Below are 17,940 nucleotides of genomic sequence, written 5' to 3'. Positions count from 1 at the left end.
AACAACTGGGATGTAGTTTCAGAAAATATTATTTGCTTATTTTACAAAAAGACATTAATTCTGACATTCTGAGTCAATCCATCACCGAGGTAAAGACACATTTGTTGAACACAGGTCCTCATCTCTGTCCTCCTTCTGGTTTCGTTGGTTTCTCTGCATCGTTTTCTCCTGTTTCTCCGTAAAGTGCACGTAGTTGAAGAGGGCGACGATCGCAGCGGGCGTCATTCCTTCCAGGCGGGTGGCGGCACCCAGCTGAGACCAAAGAACAGAGGCTAAAACTGAGCTCTTAAAGCTAAAAGAAGCAGAACACCAGCTAAAAGCTAAATGAAGAAAAATGCTAAAGGCTAAAAAGAAACATAAAGCGAGCTAAAAAGGTAAAATTAGACAAATGCTAGCTAAAAATAGCAAAACATTAGCTTAAACAAAAAGTTCCAATGGGCTGGTTAAAATGTAAACCTAACAAAATGCTAGCTAAAAGCAAAAAGTGTCAAAACACTAGCTTCAAACTCAAAAGTACCAAAAGGCAAGCTAGAAAGTACAAATAGCAAAACTAGGAAAAGGTAAAAGTAGCAAAATACTAGTTTTAAAGTAGCAAAACATTAGCTAAATGTAGCAAAATAGCTAAAGGCTAAAAGTAGCAAAACATTAGCTAAGGCTAGCTAATTGTAAAAGTAGCTAAAGGATAGCAAAATGCTACCTAGAAGTAACAAAACCCTAGCTAAAATAAAAGTATCACAAGAAAAGGAAAACAGAGCGAGTAGAATCAGATTTCAAAGAGAACGTTTTTGAAGGAATGGAAGAAAGCTCTGTGTATTTTTATGGGGAAATTGTATGTAAATAAAGTTAAATATTTTGAAAAGTCTAAAAGTTACAAAAATCTAAAGTCCTGGCCAGAATGTCCTGAATGAGCTGATCTTTTTGATGTTTGAACGATTAAACCAGCAGAAGGTTTGCAGAAGTAAAGAAGCAGGGTGGACCACAGAGCGAGACTCACGGTGCTCGGTCGAGCTCTCTCCAGGATCTCTCTGACCTCCAGGGACAGAGACACCGGCAGAGAGACGTAGTCGATGTCCTGAGGCAGAGACATGTTCTCCTCCTTTTGGATTCTCTCAATCTCTCTCCTGTTCAGGTCACAGTGAGGTTTGTACACAGCTGCGTGACGGACAGGAGGACAGGTGTTACTGACAAACACATGTTGAGGCCAAGTAGGAGAACACCAGGCCGTTTATAAAGATGGAAAACTACGATCAGGAGCTTAAGGAAAGTCAGTTTTTACCCTCTATCTTGAGCCTCTGGGAGAACTCCATGTAAGCCGAAAGGGTCTCTGGGAAAACGGACGCCAGCATTTCAAAAGACGCGTCTTTGTACTGCAGAATCTCCATCCCACTGGAAGAAAAGAAGCCGGCGTCAAACAGAAACCAGAGACTTAATGGAAACCAAGTGATCTGAATGTTCCTCACGTCATCAGGCTGCTCTTGTTGTCGCTTACGCCGATGTCAGGCAGCATCTTCCTCCAGCTGGTCGTGGACAGACGGACAGCCTGGAGGGCGGCCATCGCCTCTCGGAGGCTGCTCTCCACCCTCACGGCCTCCTGGTAGCGCGGCGACAACACGCATCCCAACTCGAACCCTGACGGAGGGAGAGGGTTAGACGGACAAGCAGAGAGCGCTCCATCCTGAGCGAGCCTTGCACGTGGTTCGCTACCTTTCGGCGTGAGGCGGAGGTCGGCGTTGTCCGGCCTCAGCGAGGTCCGAAACTCCGCCCGGCTGGTAAACATGCGGTACGGCTCCGTGACTCCTCGGCTCACCAGGTCGTCGATGAGGACGCCGATGTAGCTCTCTGTTCGGGACAGAGCCGCTGGAGGCATGGAGAGCGACCGCCGGGCGCCGTTCAGCCCCGCCCACAACCCCTGTGGGCGCAAAAACAGGCTTCATTCATGGTTCGCTACTGGAAGACGAAGGCGAGTGGGGTTTTGTGGAGAGGTTATGAGCTATTAATATCTTACCTGTTGTTGATTGCGCTCTGAACGAGGATTAAAGCCCAGTTCTGATTGGACAGTAGAGCTAATGAGTTTCAAATGGACCAATACTGACAGACTGACTCTTTAATGTAAATAATCTCAGACTTCTTCATAAATAACCATCTAATGCAAAAGTGACAAAATGTTTGAGTTTATGAAGAAGCCTTCGTTTGAATTGCTGGGATTTCTTTTTAAGAGCGGAGTTGTTTTAGGATGACAGGTCTCAGACTAGCCGTTAGCTCATCAGTTCGACCAGAACTGAACTGAGGTCATTCAAAGAGCTATCTGCGACAGGTAAGGTGCTAATTGCTCATAACCTTTCCACAGAACTTCATTTCGAAAGATCTGAACCATCCTTCGAAGCTGATAATCACACTGATCTGACGTCTCATACAGCCACAGAAACCCTGAACCCCCCCTCTCTCCCTCCCTCCCTCCCTCCTGAGCTCTGCCACGTGGAAAATAATCACCAGCCACCAACTGCTTTACCAGATGTGGCTGAATTCCTGAGTCTCAGAACCACTGGGAGCAATTTGGAGGTCTGTAACCGGGCCGAAGAGGCCTAGCTGCACAAACTGTGTGCCTCTGTGATGTTTATCTGCATGACGGGACTTCCAGATGCCATTTCCTGACCCGCGGGGGGGAGGGGGGCTCAGCTACCTGTGCAGCGGCCTCTTCATAGCCCGTGGTCCCATTGATCTGCCCCGCCAGGAAGAGACCCTGAGTGTTCTTCACCTGCAGCGAAGGGCTCAGCTGGGTGGGACACACGAAGTCGTACTGAACACCGTAACCTGGACAAGAGAGGCACAGAATCAGATTAAAAGGGCCTCGCACTCCTGGAAGGAATGCATATCACCCGCCGCCTCTGCCGTCTGCCAAATCAAATTTGAGCCAGATATGTGTAAAACTAACTACGTTGTAGCCGTCGCTGTGTTTGCTCGGCTCGCTTTGCTGCGGCGGCCATCTTGAATCGGCTTGACTCCAAGCGGCGACGAGCAGAAACGTTTCCTCCTACCCTCCCGATATTTTTTTTTTCCTGTCACTCAGAGGCAGAGGTCAAACGGGACGTACCGGGTGTGTGGATCTCAGCTCTGCGCATAGGAGGGATTTCTCTGATGAGGCGGAGCTGAGCGTCGGGGGGCATGGTCATGGACAGGCCCTGTGGGTACAAAAGGTCAGAGGTCACCCCCTCGGGCTCCAGCCACACCTGGTGGCTCCGACCTGGAAAACGCATCACCCTGGACTCGATGGAGGGACAGTATCTGCAGGAGAAGTGAACAGTTACTTCTAAAAAAAAACTCATGTGCATTGTGTGTGTGTGTGTGTGTGTGTGTGCACCTGGGGCCTTTGGTGTCCTGCTGTATGTGGCAGTTCAGGTGAAGACTCTCCCTCACGATTCTCTCCACGCCAGGAGTGGTTAAGGTCAGGTGGCAGGGCAGCTGCTCCTCTGGCTGCATGGTGTTCAAAAACCAAACGTCACAAAACGACAGAAACACCTTCAGTTATCGCTCCAGCCTTCAGCAGCACACGGCAACCGAGCTGACCTCGCAGCGTGTCCGGGTGTTCATGAAGCTAAACGGAGTGGGGCGGCTGTCAGGAGGGTGGAGCGTGGCCAGGGACAGGTCCACCGAGTGTTTCACAATCCTCGGGGGGGTCCCGGTCCTCAGCCTGCCCACCTTCAGCCCCAGCCTCTCCCTCAGCGTGTGGGTCAGCCCCGCACCCGACGGGGCGTCTCCAATCCGACCCCCAGGGGACGTGGTCTGGCCTACGAAGAGGGAGCCAGACAGGAAGGTACCGGTGGTGAGAACCACGGAGGCCGCCGAGATCGGCTGGCTGCCATCGGCTGGTAGAAACAAACAAAGGAAAAAAGGGATTAAGACGATCCTCCTATTTGTTTGTTTTAAGAACACACTCAGAAGCCATGACTGAGGTTTTTAGTTGACCTAAATGGAAATGAGTCGCTGCCACTAAAAGGCAAAGGCAGACAATTCTGTTTTTCTTTGTCTGTTAGCAAAATATCTCTTGAACCATTCAACAAACTTTGATGAAACTCTCAGATATTAATCATTGGATGTTCCTCTACATTTGATTAACTTTTAGAATCAACCCGATTCAAGATGGCTGCCACAGCCAACTGGCATTTGCAAACACAGACCTGGCTATAACCAAGTCAATTTTACTAATATTGTGCAAAAATCTGGTGTGGTAGTAGCTGAGAGTCATCCACAACACATACTCTGAGAGCTGACACATCAGAACGTCTTTTACAAAATTTGTTCAAAGCTGCTTTAACTTTTTTTTTATAAAGCCAAAGAAACACGATTCTGTATCTAATGACAGATTAATAATGATTTCAAGCGCCCGCCGTTTTCACGATGCCCACCTAAACGTATCCCTGTGACTCTGTGGCGTCCCGGCTCGTCCGGGTTCGGCTCCGTCACCAGCAGCTCCTCCACAGAGCCCTCCAGCACCGTCAGCCTGGGAGTCGACAGCAGCTCAGACTGAACAGAGAGAAGTGGTCAGACGGAGACGTTCAGATCCCCCCAAAAACCAATCAGCTGCGTCTGTGGCACACCTGAATGAATTCCCGGTAGCGCTGGCGGTCCAGCTGGGCTCTCGGCCCCCACACGGCGGGCCCTTTACTGCGGTTCAGGATGGAGAAATGAATCCCGGCCCAGTCCCCAGCTCGACCGCACAGCCCATCCAGGGCGTCGATCTCCCTCACCAGATGACCCTTCCCCACTCCTCCCAGGGACGGGTTGCAGGACAGGGCGCCTGTTGAAAGAGGTTGAGGAAAGAACCGGACGAACTCTGAGAAACGCTCCCAAAACCATCAGCACATTAGTTGAGCGAGGCCTTAACACGAAGCGTTTCCACTCACCCACCGTGTGGATTTTCTGCGTGACCAGGAGCGTGTCCGCGCCCACTCTGGCTGCCGCGGCTGCGGCCTCTGTCCCTGCGTGGCCCCCGCCCACCACGATGACATCATAGCGCCGGCTGCTGAGGTGACCCACGCGCCTGGAAACCAGAGGCAGGAAGCTCTGCACAGCTGGGAGCTTCTGCGTCAACATGTGAGACGCGCACCTGTCGGAAGTTCAGAGGCTCGTGAGTTATTTTGCTAACAGACAGACGATAAAAAGGCAGGTGTAGAGCTCAGAGTACGTGTTGGGGATGATGCTCAGCTACTACCACACCAAATTTCAGCTCAATAACTAGACAATTACCCGAGTTCTATCCATTTTAGTGTTTCCTAAAGCCAGTTGGCTGTGGCGACCATCTTGAATCGGACTGACTTCACAAGTTAATCAGTTTTAGATGTAAAGTTAATAATTACTTTCTGAGAGTTTCATTGAAATCCACCGGTGGTTCAGGAGTTATTTTGCTAACAGACACAGTTGTCTCTGATAAGTAAAGTCAAACATTTCAAAACAGATCAGTCGGTGGTCCGGGTATGTGCTGGGGATGACTCTCAGCTACTACCACACCAAACTTTAAGTCAATATCTCTAAAACTGGCTGAGTTGTGGCCGTTTTTGTGTTTTATACAGTTGATGTAGCTGTGGCGGCCATCTTGAACGGGGTTGACTCCAAACGTTAATGAATTACAGATGTACCTCCAGTGGTTACTTTCTGGGAGTTTCAATAAAATCCGTCCAGTGGTTCGTGAGATATTTTGCTAACAGACAGACAAACTAACTAACATCGGCAACAACATTAAAGGACATTGACGTATTTTAGCGGTAAAATCCGAAGTACTTACGGTTGATTTGGTAGAAGATAAATAAAGTATTTTACTTTTCAGGTTGCTGGCAAGATAAATTAGGCCTCGGGTCGATGGAAAATCTCCAATAAGTTACAAAATCGCTGCTATTTAAACAGAAATGTTCTTTACGGAGGCCGCCATGTTGGCTGTGGGTCAGAGCCGTAATAAGGGGAGTAGAGGCGCACCGACATTTTATTTGTCTGCGGTTTGGCGTCGTTCAAACTTCTTGGCGACTCGAAAATGAAACTAAAAATTAACAATATTAGCATTAATGACGCAGATGCATGACATCGGAGTTGATAAATAATATAATAATAATTACAAACATTCAGTATCGATTATGAATGGAGGGCTGCCACGTGCGCGGCAGAGTACGAGAGCCCTCGTTCGTGCCAGGTACACCTGTATCGATCACATTTCGATTTATTGCGCTTATTATTCCACGTACGCGCGCTCACAGTGCGCACGTGAACGCCCCCTCTTTCATCCGGTGTTGTGCCGAAAAATGAACCCCTGCCAAGACATGACACCCTGTCCATGGGAAACGCGTTTCAATGCGCTGATAAAACCTGTGTTGATTTAATGTACACCCTGACTCTAGGTTGTCTTAATCCTTAATGATACAGCTAATAAAAGCATTTTATGATGATACACATAATAGCAAAAATGGCTGCCCGGAATGGTCACCCCGTGTCGTTTTTGACCAAGAAATTTACATTATCTTTATATGTTGGTTGCCTAAATTAATTCACAAAGCACGCTTCACGGAAAACATGAGCTAATTAATTTATCTGTGAGTAATCGAGCCTCCAACGCCCTTCCTGTGGCGGGGGTGCTTTTTTCAGCACAACACCGGTTCCAGTCAGCAGCGCGCGGATTGAGTCAAGTGAATCTACCGAAAGGTGGAGTTGACCGACCGCAGCAGGTTTTCAGTGAGAAACCTGGGGGGAAAATTTTATTCTCCTAAGGCAACTGACTGACAATAACGTCGAGTCCCTAATTTATTCCGGGAGAGCCAGCGACGCCGGAGTTAAGGCGACAAGACAGAGGGGAGAAAGTAAAACCCGGAGGGAAAAGCGCCCGAAGTGAGCTTCAGGATCAAAAGCTACTGCTAACTTAGCCAGTTATTGCTAAATAATTACACGGAAACTGATGTTCCGTAACTTGTTGGTTTCTCTGACGTAAATTTTGGGGTCACAAAGTAGGTAGTTTCGGGGAAAATCTGTTAATTTATTTGTCATATTTAATTTAATTATCGAAAGGTTTCGCCTCAACATTTTAGGCCACAGGCGACAGTAGCCGGTCTTTTTTCGAGGTTACACCGGCTCTGCTCTGGTGCTACTGCTAAAGATAGTTTCAGCTTCTTTTCGGGAGGTATCAGTTTTAATAAGTTAGAGTAAATTTGGTACTTTCTAAGCCTTCGCAATGCTGAAACCCCAGCAGCAACCCGGCTCAGGCGGGAGAAAGGCGTCTAACGGAACATCAGGCCCTGGCGGTATGTCTTCCCCAGTCAGCGGCAGCAGGACACCGGGTGGAAGGTAAGCGAGTCGGGGTTCTCTCGGTACGACAGTCCGGGGCTTGTCTTGTGGCTGTAAGGCCTACCGGTTAAAGCGCTACGCTCGCAGTGGGCGTGACCCAGAAATAGAGCTTAATGTTTTAGCCAATGAGATTAATTTATGCGTGACAGGCAGTAAGTGCGGACCAATAAAAATGCTCGGTTTGGTTTGTCGATACAGTGAGGCGGGGCTAAATTGGTGAAAACAATGAGCAGCAAAGCGTTAAGGAGATACAAAGTTTATCCGGCCTGTCAGTGCTAAACCCAAATGTACGTATTTGTTGCTGATAAATGCGCGATGGCGACATTTTATTAGCAAAACGAGGTCAATTCACGTCGTCGTAATTTGTGTATCCTTATGTGCAACCTGTTTCAAGCACTGTCTTTGTTTTGTAACCCCGGCTGTGCATGTCACAGCGGTACAAATCAACCTCGATATTCTTTGTTAAAAGTGGATTTTTTTTTTGCTTAAGACCTGTTCGAATCATTTTCTTGAATGGTTGATGTAAATATGAACCACACGTGGTTTCATTTTTAACCCAAAAATATCTAGAAACGTGTTGGTGTGTACCTCTGTGCAGATGGTTTCAGTGCTAACTAACTTGACTTTAATGTGTAAATGTTTTATCATAAATATTATTCCTTTACTACCTAAGAAACTATTTAAACCTACAACTTGCGACATGTAGGATGTAATGACACTGCCTCCACAGTCTTTAAACACAAATAATAAGACTTCTCCTAAACATTTCTGTCTTATTCTTCCAGGAATCGAACTTCAGCAAAACCCTCTTTCCAGTCATCCCCTGTGAGTATCCTGAACCTGAAATATTAACCAATAAACGTCCAAATAGTTTTAAGTTTGAACTTTATGTGAACTTTAAGTTGTGAAATCTGCTTTTAAAATTATGTTTGTGACAAACCTCTTAAAAACACAGAACCTCTGATCTGTATGAAAAGCGTTTTCAGTTTCACGCCTGTCGTTACTTCAGGGGTGAACTGTTTCTCAAACCAGAATTTCTCAACAAATCGGGCCTTTTTATCCAACAGTCCTAATCTTTGTTTTTTTGCGTTACGTTTCCCCAAACCTTTGTCTTGATAAGTCCTTGTGCGTTTTCTCCCGTACAGGTGTTTGAGGGTGTGTACAACAACGCCAGAATGCTTCATTTCCTCACAGCTGTCGTGGTAAGTCCTTTGCCTCGTTGCTGATGTTCTTCTCAGACCATGAAGATTATCATAGATGAATTATTTGTATCATTGCCTTTGATTAATACAATAATCATCCCATCTACACCCTTCATTTCCTTCCCTTTAGTTTGAAGTTTATGGGCAATGTTACAAAAGTGTCCAGGTTTTTGCAATATGCAGCTTTTTGAAGTATTTTTTTTTAGTATTAAATGCCTTAAAAAGCAGACTGGATATGTGTCATAGCCACGTATTATGTGTAAGACAGTATATTGTAAAAATATTTCACCAGTTTTTTAATATTTCAAAGTCTCAAATAGAAGACAGTGTTTATTATTTGCAAACTAACATTGAAAATAAAATATTTTACAGGGCTCCACTTGTGACATAAGAGTGAAGAATGGCAGCATGTTCGAAGGCATTTTTAAGACTCTCAGTTCTCGGGTAAGAAGCTCATCTTCCTCACACAAATCATCAATGTGCTTTAAATTATATTACCCCCTAAAGATCCTGCTTTATTTGCCATGCGTGTTTTTCCCTCCAGTGTGAACTAGCCGTGGACGCTGTACACAAACGCAGCGAGGAAGAGGGGTCGACGTCAGCTCCGCCTCGGAGAGAGGACATTACAGACACCATGATCTTCAGCCCATCAGATCTGGTTACAATGATCTGCAGAGACGTCGACCTCAACTTTGCCACTAGAGGTACAAACACGTTCACTCAGGCTGAGGAGTGTCCGCTGAAACACAGAAGTGAGGCGGAGGCGTCCTCGCAGGGTTTACCTTCAAGTTAAACCCTTAGAGCTTAACTCAGTTTGAATGATGTCAAATACTGTAAGTTCTCACAGATTGAGTAAAACATAATGTAGTATTTAAGCTAAATGTCCAGATTTAACTGGTGTAAGATGTACCATCATACATCTTTGGAAGTACTGAGGAGAGTAATTTGATGTTTTCTTCTCTCTTTCTGAAATGTGGTTGAAATAAAGCATCAGTCTGACTCATGTTTGAGCTGCTGAAGAGAAACCTTTTTGATTTTTGTTTGTTTTTCAGACTCCTTCACAGACACGGCCATCAGCTCCAGCCGCATCAATGGAGAACACAAGGAGAAGGTTTTACAGAAATGGGAAGGAGGAGACAGCAACGGAGAAAGTTATGATCTTGAAAATGATGCAGTAAGTTTTGTTTTATATATATATATATATATATATATATATATATATATATATATATATATATAATTATTACCATAAACATTAGTCTGGAGCCCCTGTGGAGAAATGGGTGAAACAAGTATTTAAAAAAGGTTTCTTACCCACACAAGAAACTATTTGGTGCACACCAGATAATCCTCTTGGTAGACTAGCAAGATAAATGTCCTCAAAATAGTTTCAAAGAAATAAATGTTCAACTTCCTGAAAACTTAAAATAAATCTGATAATGTCAGGGAACATCAGTTAATTGTTGTTAAAACATTCCAGATGTAATTTGAGATTAATTTAAAGCTTCACTTTCCAGACTTGAAACCCAACCCAACCGGTTAATTTCTTTTGTTCACATCAGAGACTTCTCTGGTACAGACAACATAATATTATATGAGCACCAGAATTGTTTCTCTCATTTCTTTTTCTCATAAGAAACTGATTTTTAAATCATTTTCACTGATGTCTCCTCAGGGGATCCATCTATTAGTCACTGAATGATGTTAAATACTGTTTTTACGTACGCTCTGCTCTAATAATGTTTTCTTGGACTGGTAACTTCATCATCTCATTAATCCTTTTGTTTCTCTTCAGTCCAATGGCTGGGATGCCAATGAAATGTTCCGCTACAATGAAGTTAAATATGGAGTCACATCCACGTATGATTCCAGCCTCTCCATGTATACGTAAGTTTACCATTTACTCTTAAATTTTGTACATCTTAATCGTTTGTGGGTTTGATAGAATAAACATTTTAAGTGCTCAGATGTTGTATTTTACAGTTGTTGTTTTTTTGTCACCTAAAAGGCAAAACAACATGAAGAATCTGTTCAGTTTATTAGTTTTATCCACATGTACTTAATTTATCTGATTTCTAACTCTGTGTATTGTGTCGTAAGGTACGTTTTTCCTAAAATACATGTTTGGGATCAATAAAATGATGATTATTACCTTCCGGGTTTAACCAATCGCACACAGAGAGAGTCAGCACAAATTTTACTGCATTTATTGTTCGTGCAAAAGTTAAATCTACTGGTTTTTAACTGTGTCCGTTCCCTTTGTGTCATCTCTCCACCCAGCGTCCCGTTAGAGAGGGGCAACTCGGAGATGTTTCGGCAGAGGGAGGCACGGGCCGCTCGCCTCGCTAGCGAGATTGAATCGAGCCCGCAGTATCGCCGCCGTGTCAGCCTGGAAAACGACGAAGGCAAAAGCGAGGAGGACAAGTACAGCTCTGTAGAAAGGGATCACGAGAATCCCCGTGAAAGAGGTCGAGACAGTCCTGGAGCCAGCAGCAGGTGAGACTGGCACATCAGCAGAACTTAGATTTGTCTTGCTGTAGGAGATGTGCCCTCTGTTTATTTTTTTATTTTTTGATAATGCTGAGCGCACAAAGTACTACACAACAGTCAGACTATTCACAACCCCAAGGCACAGAAGTATTGTTATAAATGTCAAAACTTACACATTTATATGACCCCAAAAAGTTGTGTGGAAAACTAAACCATCAGAACATCTCCCAAACATCGGATTTAAAAAAAAAAGCCTTTGGGGATGTTTCACATGACCACCCTAAACCACATTAACCTACAAGCTGATTTTCAAAGTTCATTCTTGACTTTCAAAACAAGAGTTTACAGAACATCAGCACTTTAAGGACCATCAGGTTGCTCTTATAGAGTTTTGAATCTACACGGGCATGTTATGTCCATTCCCTGACTACTCAAAGATGTTTTGAGGTCAATAAACTCTTTACACAACCTTTTGAAGCTGAACCTGAGGTTCCGACTTCCTGCATCACCATCAGGTGTCTAACTGAGGCTGACGTTGATCCACAGAGTAGATGAGGGTTTTTATCCTCACTGAAACACAGAAAATGACCCAAAAACTCCACAGTAACTATTCAGAGCCTGTATGTGGCGCTGTAACGCTGCACCGAAACCAGAAAACGAGGCTTGCAGCACAAACATAAAGCTGATACAAGCTAAACACAAGAAGAAGGGAAAGGCCAGGGTGTTAAAAAAAAAAAAAGAGCAAAAACTGAATAATTTTTGTTCTGATTCATCTCCTACTGACTGAGAGTCGTGTCACTTTAAATATTCACACATAATGAAGAATAATTTAAGGCCCAGTGTCCAGCGAGGAGTGGCTGGAGGAAAGACCTTTCCTCAAAATGTCCAAAGCATTTTACATCAAACTCTGTATACACAAGTGATAAGCTTCTTAAAATGTTCCTAACTCTCATTTCTTTTTAAACAAATACATGATGTTTTATCTACTGCGTTTGCTTTAGTTCCATAAAGTTTTAAACGTACCGATCCCACGTGGACAAGCCCGACGCGGTTCTGTTTGACGCGTGTGAATTACCGGAAGGTTTTTCAAAACACAGCCGATGTGTGAAAAGAGCTTCTGCCCCTCAGCTGTTTGTAAGGTTCATGAGTGTCAGGAGGGCTGTTTGAAGTTCGGCTCTGTGTCTGTTTTCATGTTTTTGTGGGTTTTTTTTATTTCGTTTTATTCTCTCAGAGAGGGAAAGTACATTCCACTACCTCAGCGCCAGAGAGAGATGAACCGGGACCGAGCCGAGAGGGGTCCCGGCGGGCCTCCGTCGCTCAACCGTCACGGCGGAGGTTACCGCCCCCCTCCTACGTCCTCATCCCCGAGACCCCCGCTGTCCTCTGCCGGCGGACCCCAGCCTGGAGTGTCTCTGTCAGAGAGGAGCAGCCCGCTGTCGAGTCGAGGCGGCGCCTACGCTCCGCACCACCCCCAGGGCAGCCCCAGCCCCGGTTCTGGCGCGGCGAGCCCGTACACGCCCGCCTCTCCGGGCGGACCTGCATCCACGCCAGCCTCAGCATCGAGCGCCACGTCCCCATCCAGCCCCCCCGCCCCCCACGGACATGCGGTTCCTCATTCTCACTCGCTCCCGCTGTCTCTGTCCGACACCGGCAGACCGATCAATGGGGGTAAGATTTGTGTCCGGTTGTTGGAGCTGCTGCGTCACGTGTTCATGGTGCTCAAGGTGGATTTTGTGCCTTTCAGTTTCTGCTCGAACATCTCCCAAAGCCCAAAGACCGCCACAGTTAAGCAGGACAAACCGAACTCCGAACTCTCACCCTCAGCCCACAGGTACAGTTTACTTACATTTAGTCACCGACTGCTTTTAAATTCTACTCTTCTTATATATTATTGCTGCTTTTGCTTCAGTCTTTATCGCCTTTTTGTTTTCACAGCTACCCGTTCCCCAAAATCAGGCTCTTCACAGGACACACCTTATTTGGACACCTCGTCCGTCTCCCTGCCTGCCCAGAAGACATCCGGCCCCGCCCCTCTCTTCCCCGTAGATGGTAACGTCTCCCGTCGTGCTTTTTATTGTCCGTCAGGCTTGTTTTGGTTTATCAGAGCTGGCAGGTAGCCCGACTTCTCTCACGTCATGTTTCAGCTTTGATCTGAATTCAAAGACTTTTTCCTCTCCTTCTCTTTTTTGTTGTCTGACGAGAAGTGCTCTTTTCTTTTTCTTTTTTTTTTGTTTTGTTTAAATTTAATTACCATTTTATATTTGATCATGAGTTAACAAGATTTTCACTGTCTATTTAAGTCAAGATCTATGAGGTCCTACAGATGTTTAATTTGGTTTTTGTTGTCCTCGCAGTGAATGAGATCCTCGGCGCTGCTGCTAAAGAACGTTCTGCAGAAAGCCCGGGAAGCACAGAGGATGGCAAAAGCAGTAAAGGTGTGTCTTCTTTAGACTAACCTCAGAAAGGACAGTCAGGTTGGACACAGATCCAGGCCTTTTCCATGTTTTAAACCAGTCTGTTGTTTTGTCTTTCCTCCATCAGCTCCTTCAGTTCAGCAGAGGTCGCAGATTGAAGAGCTGCGGAAGTTTGGCAAAGAGTTCAGGGTGAGAGCACAGAGGTGTCTTTTTCAGAGACGCTGTCCTTTAGCCTCTTATTTATGTTCACCTCCGTTCAAAACGATAATCTCGTTTCATTCAGATACCGCTGAATGAATTATTGATCATCTGACAAAGCAGTGATAAAAGCGTTGCAGTTTCCGGAGCTTTTATTTTTCTTATAAAGATGTGAAACTTTCTAACAGTGTTTCTATAAATATATATATCATCAGGTTTTATTCACCCTTTGTGAGGAAGATTCTTATGTCAGACATAAATGCTGTCTGAATACTTGTTCAGAGCTTCTTTCTTGAATATTACTCTCTTTTCCTGGACATTTTGTAAAGGATTCTTGAGTTTTATTTCCTTATAAATGGAGGAAAAATTACCTGACAAACGTGTCAGTGTCTGGGACCGCAGCATGTGTTCACAAATAATATAATAAAATAAAATTCCTAAACTGCAGCTTAAATAGACGTTCAGAGGTTTGGCTCGTAGATCGGATTGTTGGGAAACGTGTTAGGACCAAATAATCTAACTCTGGTTGTCCTCCAGCTCCAGCCAAGCAGCCCAAGCTCTCCCTCGTCCCCGGCGGCGGCGACGCCTCCTTCAGCCGGCGAGGCCGCCCAGCCGAGCGCCACCAAGCCTCCTCCGTCAGATGCTCACCTGGCTTCGGAGCCCAAGCCTCAGCCTCCAGCCACCAGCCCGTCCCAGCCCCAGACTCAGCATTCCCCGGCTTCCTCCGAGGAGCACGTCAAGGACGCGTCCGCCACGCTGGGTGCTGCCGCCGCTACGACCGCAGCCCCCATTTCAGACAGGCAGTCGCCAGCAACCCCTCAGCCAGCCAGGACCCCGGGAAGTGAGGACGCGAGGTCCGAGACGACGGAGCGGACAGACGGTGTGGCGGAGTAAGTTTTAAACAGGATGTCTGACTTAGCGTTGGGAACTTTTTTGATTTCTGTGTCATTCATGAACAATTCTTCGTATCTTCCAGCCAAGTCAAGAAATCAACTTTAAACCCAAACGCTAAAGAGTTCAACCCCATCAAAACCCAAATGCCCATGGTGAGCTTCTTTATTTCTGTCAGACTTATTAAAATAGAAAATAAGATCTATGTGTCTGTCAGGAAGCAAGTTAAAGTGGAGTACTTTTGGTTTAAATACTTTTAACAGCATTTCTTTCAAAGGTAAAGTCTTTTGGACATTGATAAAAAGTTTATATCTTAAAGAAAAATATATAAATTAAAATAATTTATTTTTTACTGATCATTAAAATGTATAAATTAAATGTGCAGCTATAAAATGTAATAAAGCCCCATACTTATTGGATGTTTTGCCGTCCTCCAGACGAAGCCCAACACAGCCCCCACCCCTCCCCGTCCAACCCCCCCGAGCCCGGTGGTCCTGCAGCACCCGGGCGGGCAGGGGCCACTCTACAATACTCCCTACCTCTCCTATGTCTCACAGATCCACCCTGTGCAGGTACGGAGAGCAGATAATAATACTCTTTATGTTGTGGTCAGTATCCTGTTTTAAGCTGACTTGATGCGTTTTTTTTCCTTTCAGCCCCCATCGATGTACCAGTACACAATGTCCACAGTTAATCAAGGAAAATACCCGAGGACCAAAGGTAAACAGAGACCAGAGTTTAAAGGTAAATTATCACAGCATTGTCATCCTGATGATTTTTTACTTATTTGTTTTCCCCGTCTCACCAGGATCGGTAGTGGCTCCACGCTCTGATCACGGTACTTCAGCCCCACAGATGCTTCAAGCCGCTGCGTCGGCTGCTGGAGCTCCTCTGGTGGCGTCCCCCTACCCCCAGTCCTACCTTCAGTACAACCCTCAGCAGTACAGCCAGCAGCAGGTCCTCCAGGCCATGACCACCTACCCTGGACAGGTACGACTCCCCGAGTCTCGTAAACCTGGGTTTGTTATCCTGGTTAACAAATAAAAAGGTTTTGTTTTGTTCTGGACACTTATTGGGCAACAAATGACTCATTTTGACACATTTTTATTTAATGTTTTGTTCTTTTCTGTCTTCCACCACAGCCAATGTACTCCATGCTTCCGGGTGGAGCGAGGATGATAGGTCAAGGTGGGGGTCCTCATCCACAAGCTCTTGGACCACCTGGAGGCCCTCAGTTCCCTTCGCAGGGAGATGGACCTCAGGGGCCACAGCAGGGCATCTACGGTAAATTAAAACGAGCCTTAAAGCGTCCTGCTGCTGCAGACCTCTGGCACTAACGTCACTCTGCTGTCTGTACAGCTCCGCAGTCGTTCTCTCATCACTCGGGTGCAGTTCATCAGCCTCAGCCTTCCAGTACTCCAACAGGCAACCAGCCCCCACCCCAGCATGCTGCCCCCAGCCCCGGACAGGTGAGCGTGCCCAATCCTAAACCGCCCTCAGTGCACTTCTGTGCTGTTTGGCGCCCTAACAGGTTTGATACCTGTTGTTATTATTTGAGCAGGATGCCTCATTTAATGTGGATATTATCAGTTGAGGCTAAATTCAGCATTTGTTTCAGCTGCTGCTGTGTGACGCGTCTGTTGTTTATTTACCAAACTATCGTCTTCTGACAGAACACCCAGTCGGGCCCACAGCCTCAGTCCTTGTACCACTCAGGTCCCTTATCGGCGCCCACACCACCCAACATGGCTCCAGGTCACACGTCTCCGCAGGGCTCCTACCCCATTCAGGGCTACAGCATCCACAGCCACCAGGGCATCCCACAGACTTACCCCCTGGGGCAGATAGCTCAGGTATGGCTTCATTTTTCTCTTTTCTGTCTCTTTCAGTCGCACTACCAGAAGGCAGAGGGTGCAACAAATTTTTTGCCTGAATGCTGATTCAGCATTAGAGATCCTGTGTTTATTTATTTATTTATTTTTCCTCCGTACCTTTTTAACATTTAACGTATGCATACTTTGGGCTGTTTTAACCATTCAGATGTCAAAACGTTCAGCTCATTCAGGTTCTAGCTTTTGTAACTTTTATAGTTTTCATAATTTTTAACTTTTATTTACAAGCATTTTCCCCATAGAAACACATTGTTTAATTAATTCAGAAACATTGTTCTCTTTGAAATCTGCTCTATTTTTGTCTTCTTATGCCTTTTATAACTAGCCTTTAGCTACTTTAAGCTAGCTTTTTACTACTTTTAGCTGTTAATCAGGGTTTTGGTACTTTCAACTATTAGATAACATTTTGCTTCTTTTACATTTTAGCTTGTTCTCTACCTTTTATTCTCCTTTTAGCTTTACCAGCTCAGTTTCAGCTCCTTCAGCAAATGACTTAATCAACGTTCACTCTGCATTTTTGCTGAAAATGTGATTAGTTTTTTTTCTTCTACCTGATGTTCACTTCGTCCACCCCTTCACTAGGCCCACGTCCAGGGAGCCATGGCAGGTCCTCACCACTCGGGCAGCCACGGTCAGCCCCAGTTAGTCATGTTGCAGACTCCTCAGCAGGGTCCCGGCGGAGTGCCCCAGCACCCTCAGCACGGCCCCCAGCAGGGAGCACACCAGCACTTTTACATAGGACACCCGCAAGGTAGGAACCGGCTCAGCGAAGCCATCCGTCCTGAAGGTGGACCTGACGGCTTTTACAGTTTCTGTCTCCCTCCCACAGCGATGCAGGTTCAGACTCACCCTGCTACGTTCCACCCACCCGGAAACTAAAACCCGTCTGCCTCCATGACGTCCTGAACTCTTCCCGCCCCTCCACCCACCCCCCGCCGCCTGTTGGACACGAAGTCCAGGAAAACAACTCATAACAAAACTGACAGAATCTTAGGGAGGAGAGAAGAAGACGGGGAATCCTCACAGCAGCGCACTCCTCTGCTGTAAATGTCGCTGTCAGCCCCAAACAAGGAGGACGTTTTTAATGCTAATGATGAAGACAAGAGGACGGCAGCAGCGTCCAGCGTCCAACCCCTCCTGCTGCGCTGTTTCCTTCGACTTCTTCCCAAGTTTCTTTTTTTTTGCTTTTAGACACACGAGGCACCTTACTGGGTGGACCAGTGGGAGAATGAAAACCAGATGGATGAACGGCAGCAGGCTTCTCTCCTTCTCTCTTTCTCTTCCAGAAATGTGTTTTTAGCCTTGAGGTTTTGGGAATACCACAATAACACAAAATGGGAAACAAAGACCGTCATAAAAATCCTAGGACTACAACATGACAGGAGGGATGTGAGGGGATTTTTAGACATTTTTTTTAACTTGACCTAGTAGTTAAGCCCCCACCTGCCCCCCCCTTTGCCCATCTTCTCCTGTAGGAAAATATCATTAATAAAAAATGGACAAGACAAAAAAAAAAGAAAAACAATGACTAAA

At 45.8% G+C, this 17,940-nt stretch overlaps 2 protein-coding genes across 6 annotated transcripts; one reads left to right on the top strand and one right to left on the bottom strand.

Moving 5' to 3' along the window:
* Window positions 1-11: 11 nt before the first annotated feature.
* mto1 (mitochondrial tRNA translation optimization 1) lies at window positions 12-6,152 on the bottom strand. Of its 2 annotated transcripts, XM_017433624.3 has the most exons (13): window positions 5,780-6,152; window positions 4,902-5,104; window positions 4,596-4,795; window positions 4,404-4,521; window positions 3,565-3,863; window positions 3,359-3,471; window positions 3,092-3,282; window positions 2,681-2,811; window positions 1,705-1,909; window positions 1,461-1,629; window positions 1,277-1,386; window positions 995-1,152; window positions 82-252 (listed from the first exon to the last, which is right to left on the bottom strand). In XM_017433624.3, exons 2-13 carry the CDS (start codon window positions 5,089-5,091, stop codon window positions 82-84), a joined length of 2,055 nt encoding a protein of 684 aa, XP_017289113.1. In that variant the 5' UTR covers window positions 5,092-5,104; window positions 5,780-6,152. The 2 variants fall into 2 exon arrangements, with proteins under 2 accessions (XP_024857942.1, XP_017289113.1); XM_025002174.2 differs by lacking the exon at window positions 5,780-6,152 and having other exon boundaries at window positions 12-252; window positions 4,902-5,091.
* A 481-nt stretch (window positions 6,153-6,633) lies between these two features.
* Window positions 6,634-17,905, top strand: atxn2l (ataxin 2-like). Of its 4 annotated transcripts, none has more exons than XM_017439381.3 (24): window positions 6,634-6,867; window positions 7,226-7,320; window positions 8,106-8,145; window positions 8,466-8,522; window positions 8,895-8,966; window positions 9,067-9,226; window positions 9,575-9,696; window positions 10,318-10,409; window positions 10,803-11,018; window positions 12,244-12,680; window positions 12,757-12,843; window positions 12,948-13,061; window positions 13,367-13,447; window positions 13,554-13,615; window positions 14,162-14,514; window positions 14,601-14,670; window positions 14,953-15,087; window positions 15,172-15,235; window positions 15,324-15,505; window positions 15,658-15,799; window positions 15,875-15,984; window positions 16,189-16,368; window positions 16,990-17,158; window positions 17,237-17,905. In XM_017439381.3, the coding sequence occupies exons 2-24, from the start codon at window positions 7,280-7,282 to the stop codon at window positions 17,284-17,286; spliced, it is 3,036 nt and encodes a 1,011-aa protein (XP_017294870.1). In that variant the 5' UTR covers window positions 6,634-6,867; window positions 7,226-7,279; the 3' UTR covers window positions 17,287-17,905. The 4 variants fall into 4 exon arrangements, with proteins under 4 accessions (XP_017294870.1, XP_017294862.1, XP_017294855.1 ...); XM_017439373.3 differs by having other exon boundaries at window positions 7,223-7,320; XM_017439366.3 differs by having other exon boundaries at window positions 6,634-7,320.
* The last annotated feature ends 35 nt before the right edge of the window (window positions 17,906-17,940 follow it).

This window comes from Kryptolebias marmoratus, linkage group LG17 (assembly GCF_001649575.2).
Source record: "Kryptolebias marmoratus isolate JLee-2015 linkage group LG17, ASM164957v2, whole genome shotgun sequence".
Lineage (NCBI taxonomy): Eukaryota > Metazoa > Chordata > Actinopteri > Cyprinodontiformes > Rivulidae > Kryptolebias > Kryptolebias marmoratus.
The sequence above is the reverse complement of the archived record's forward strand: the minus strand, read 5'-3'. Positions and strand labels throughout refer to the sequence as shown.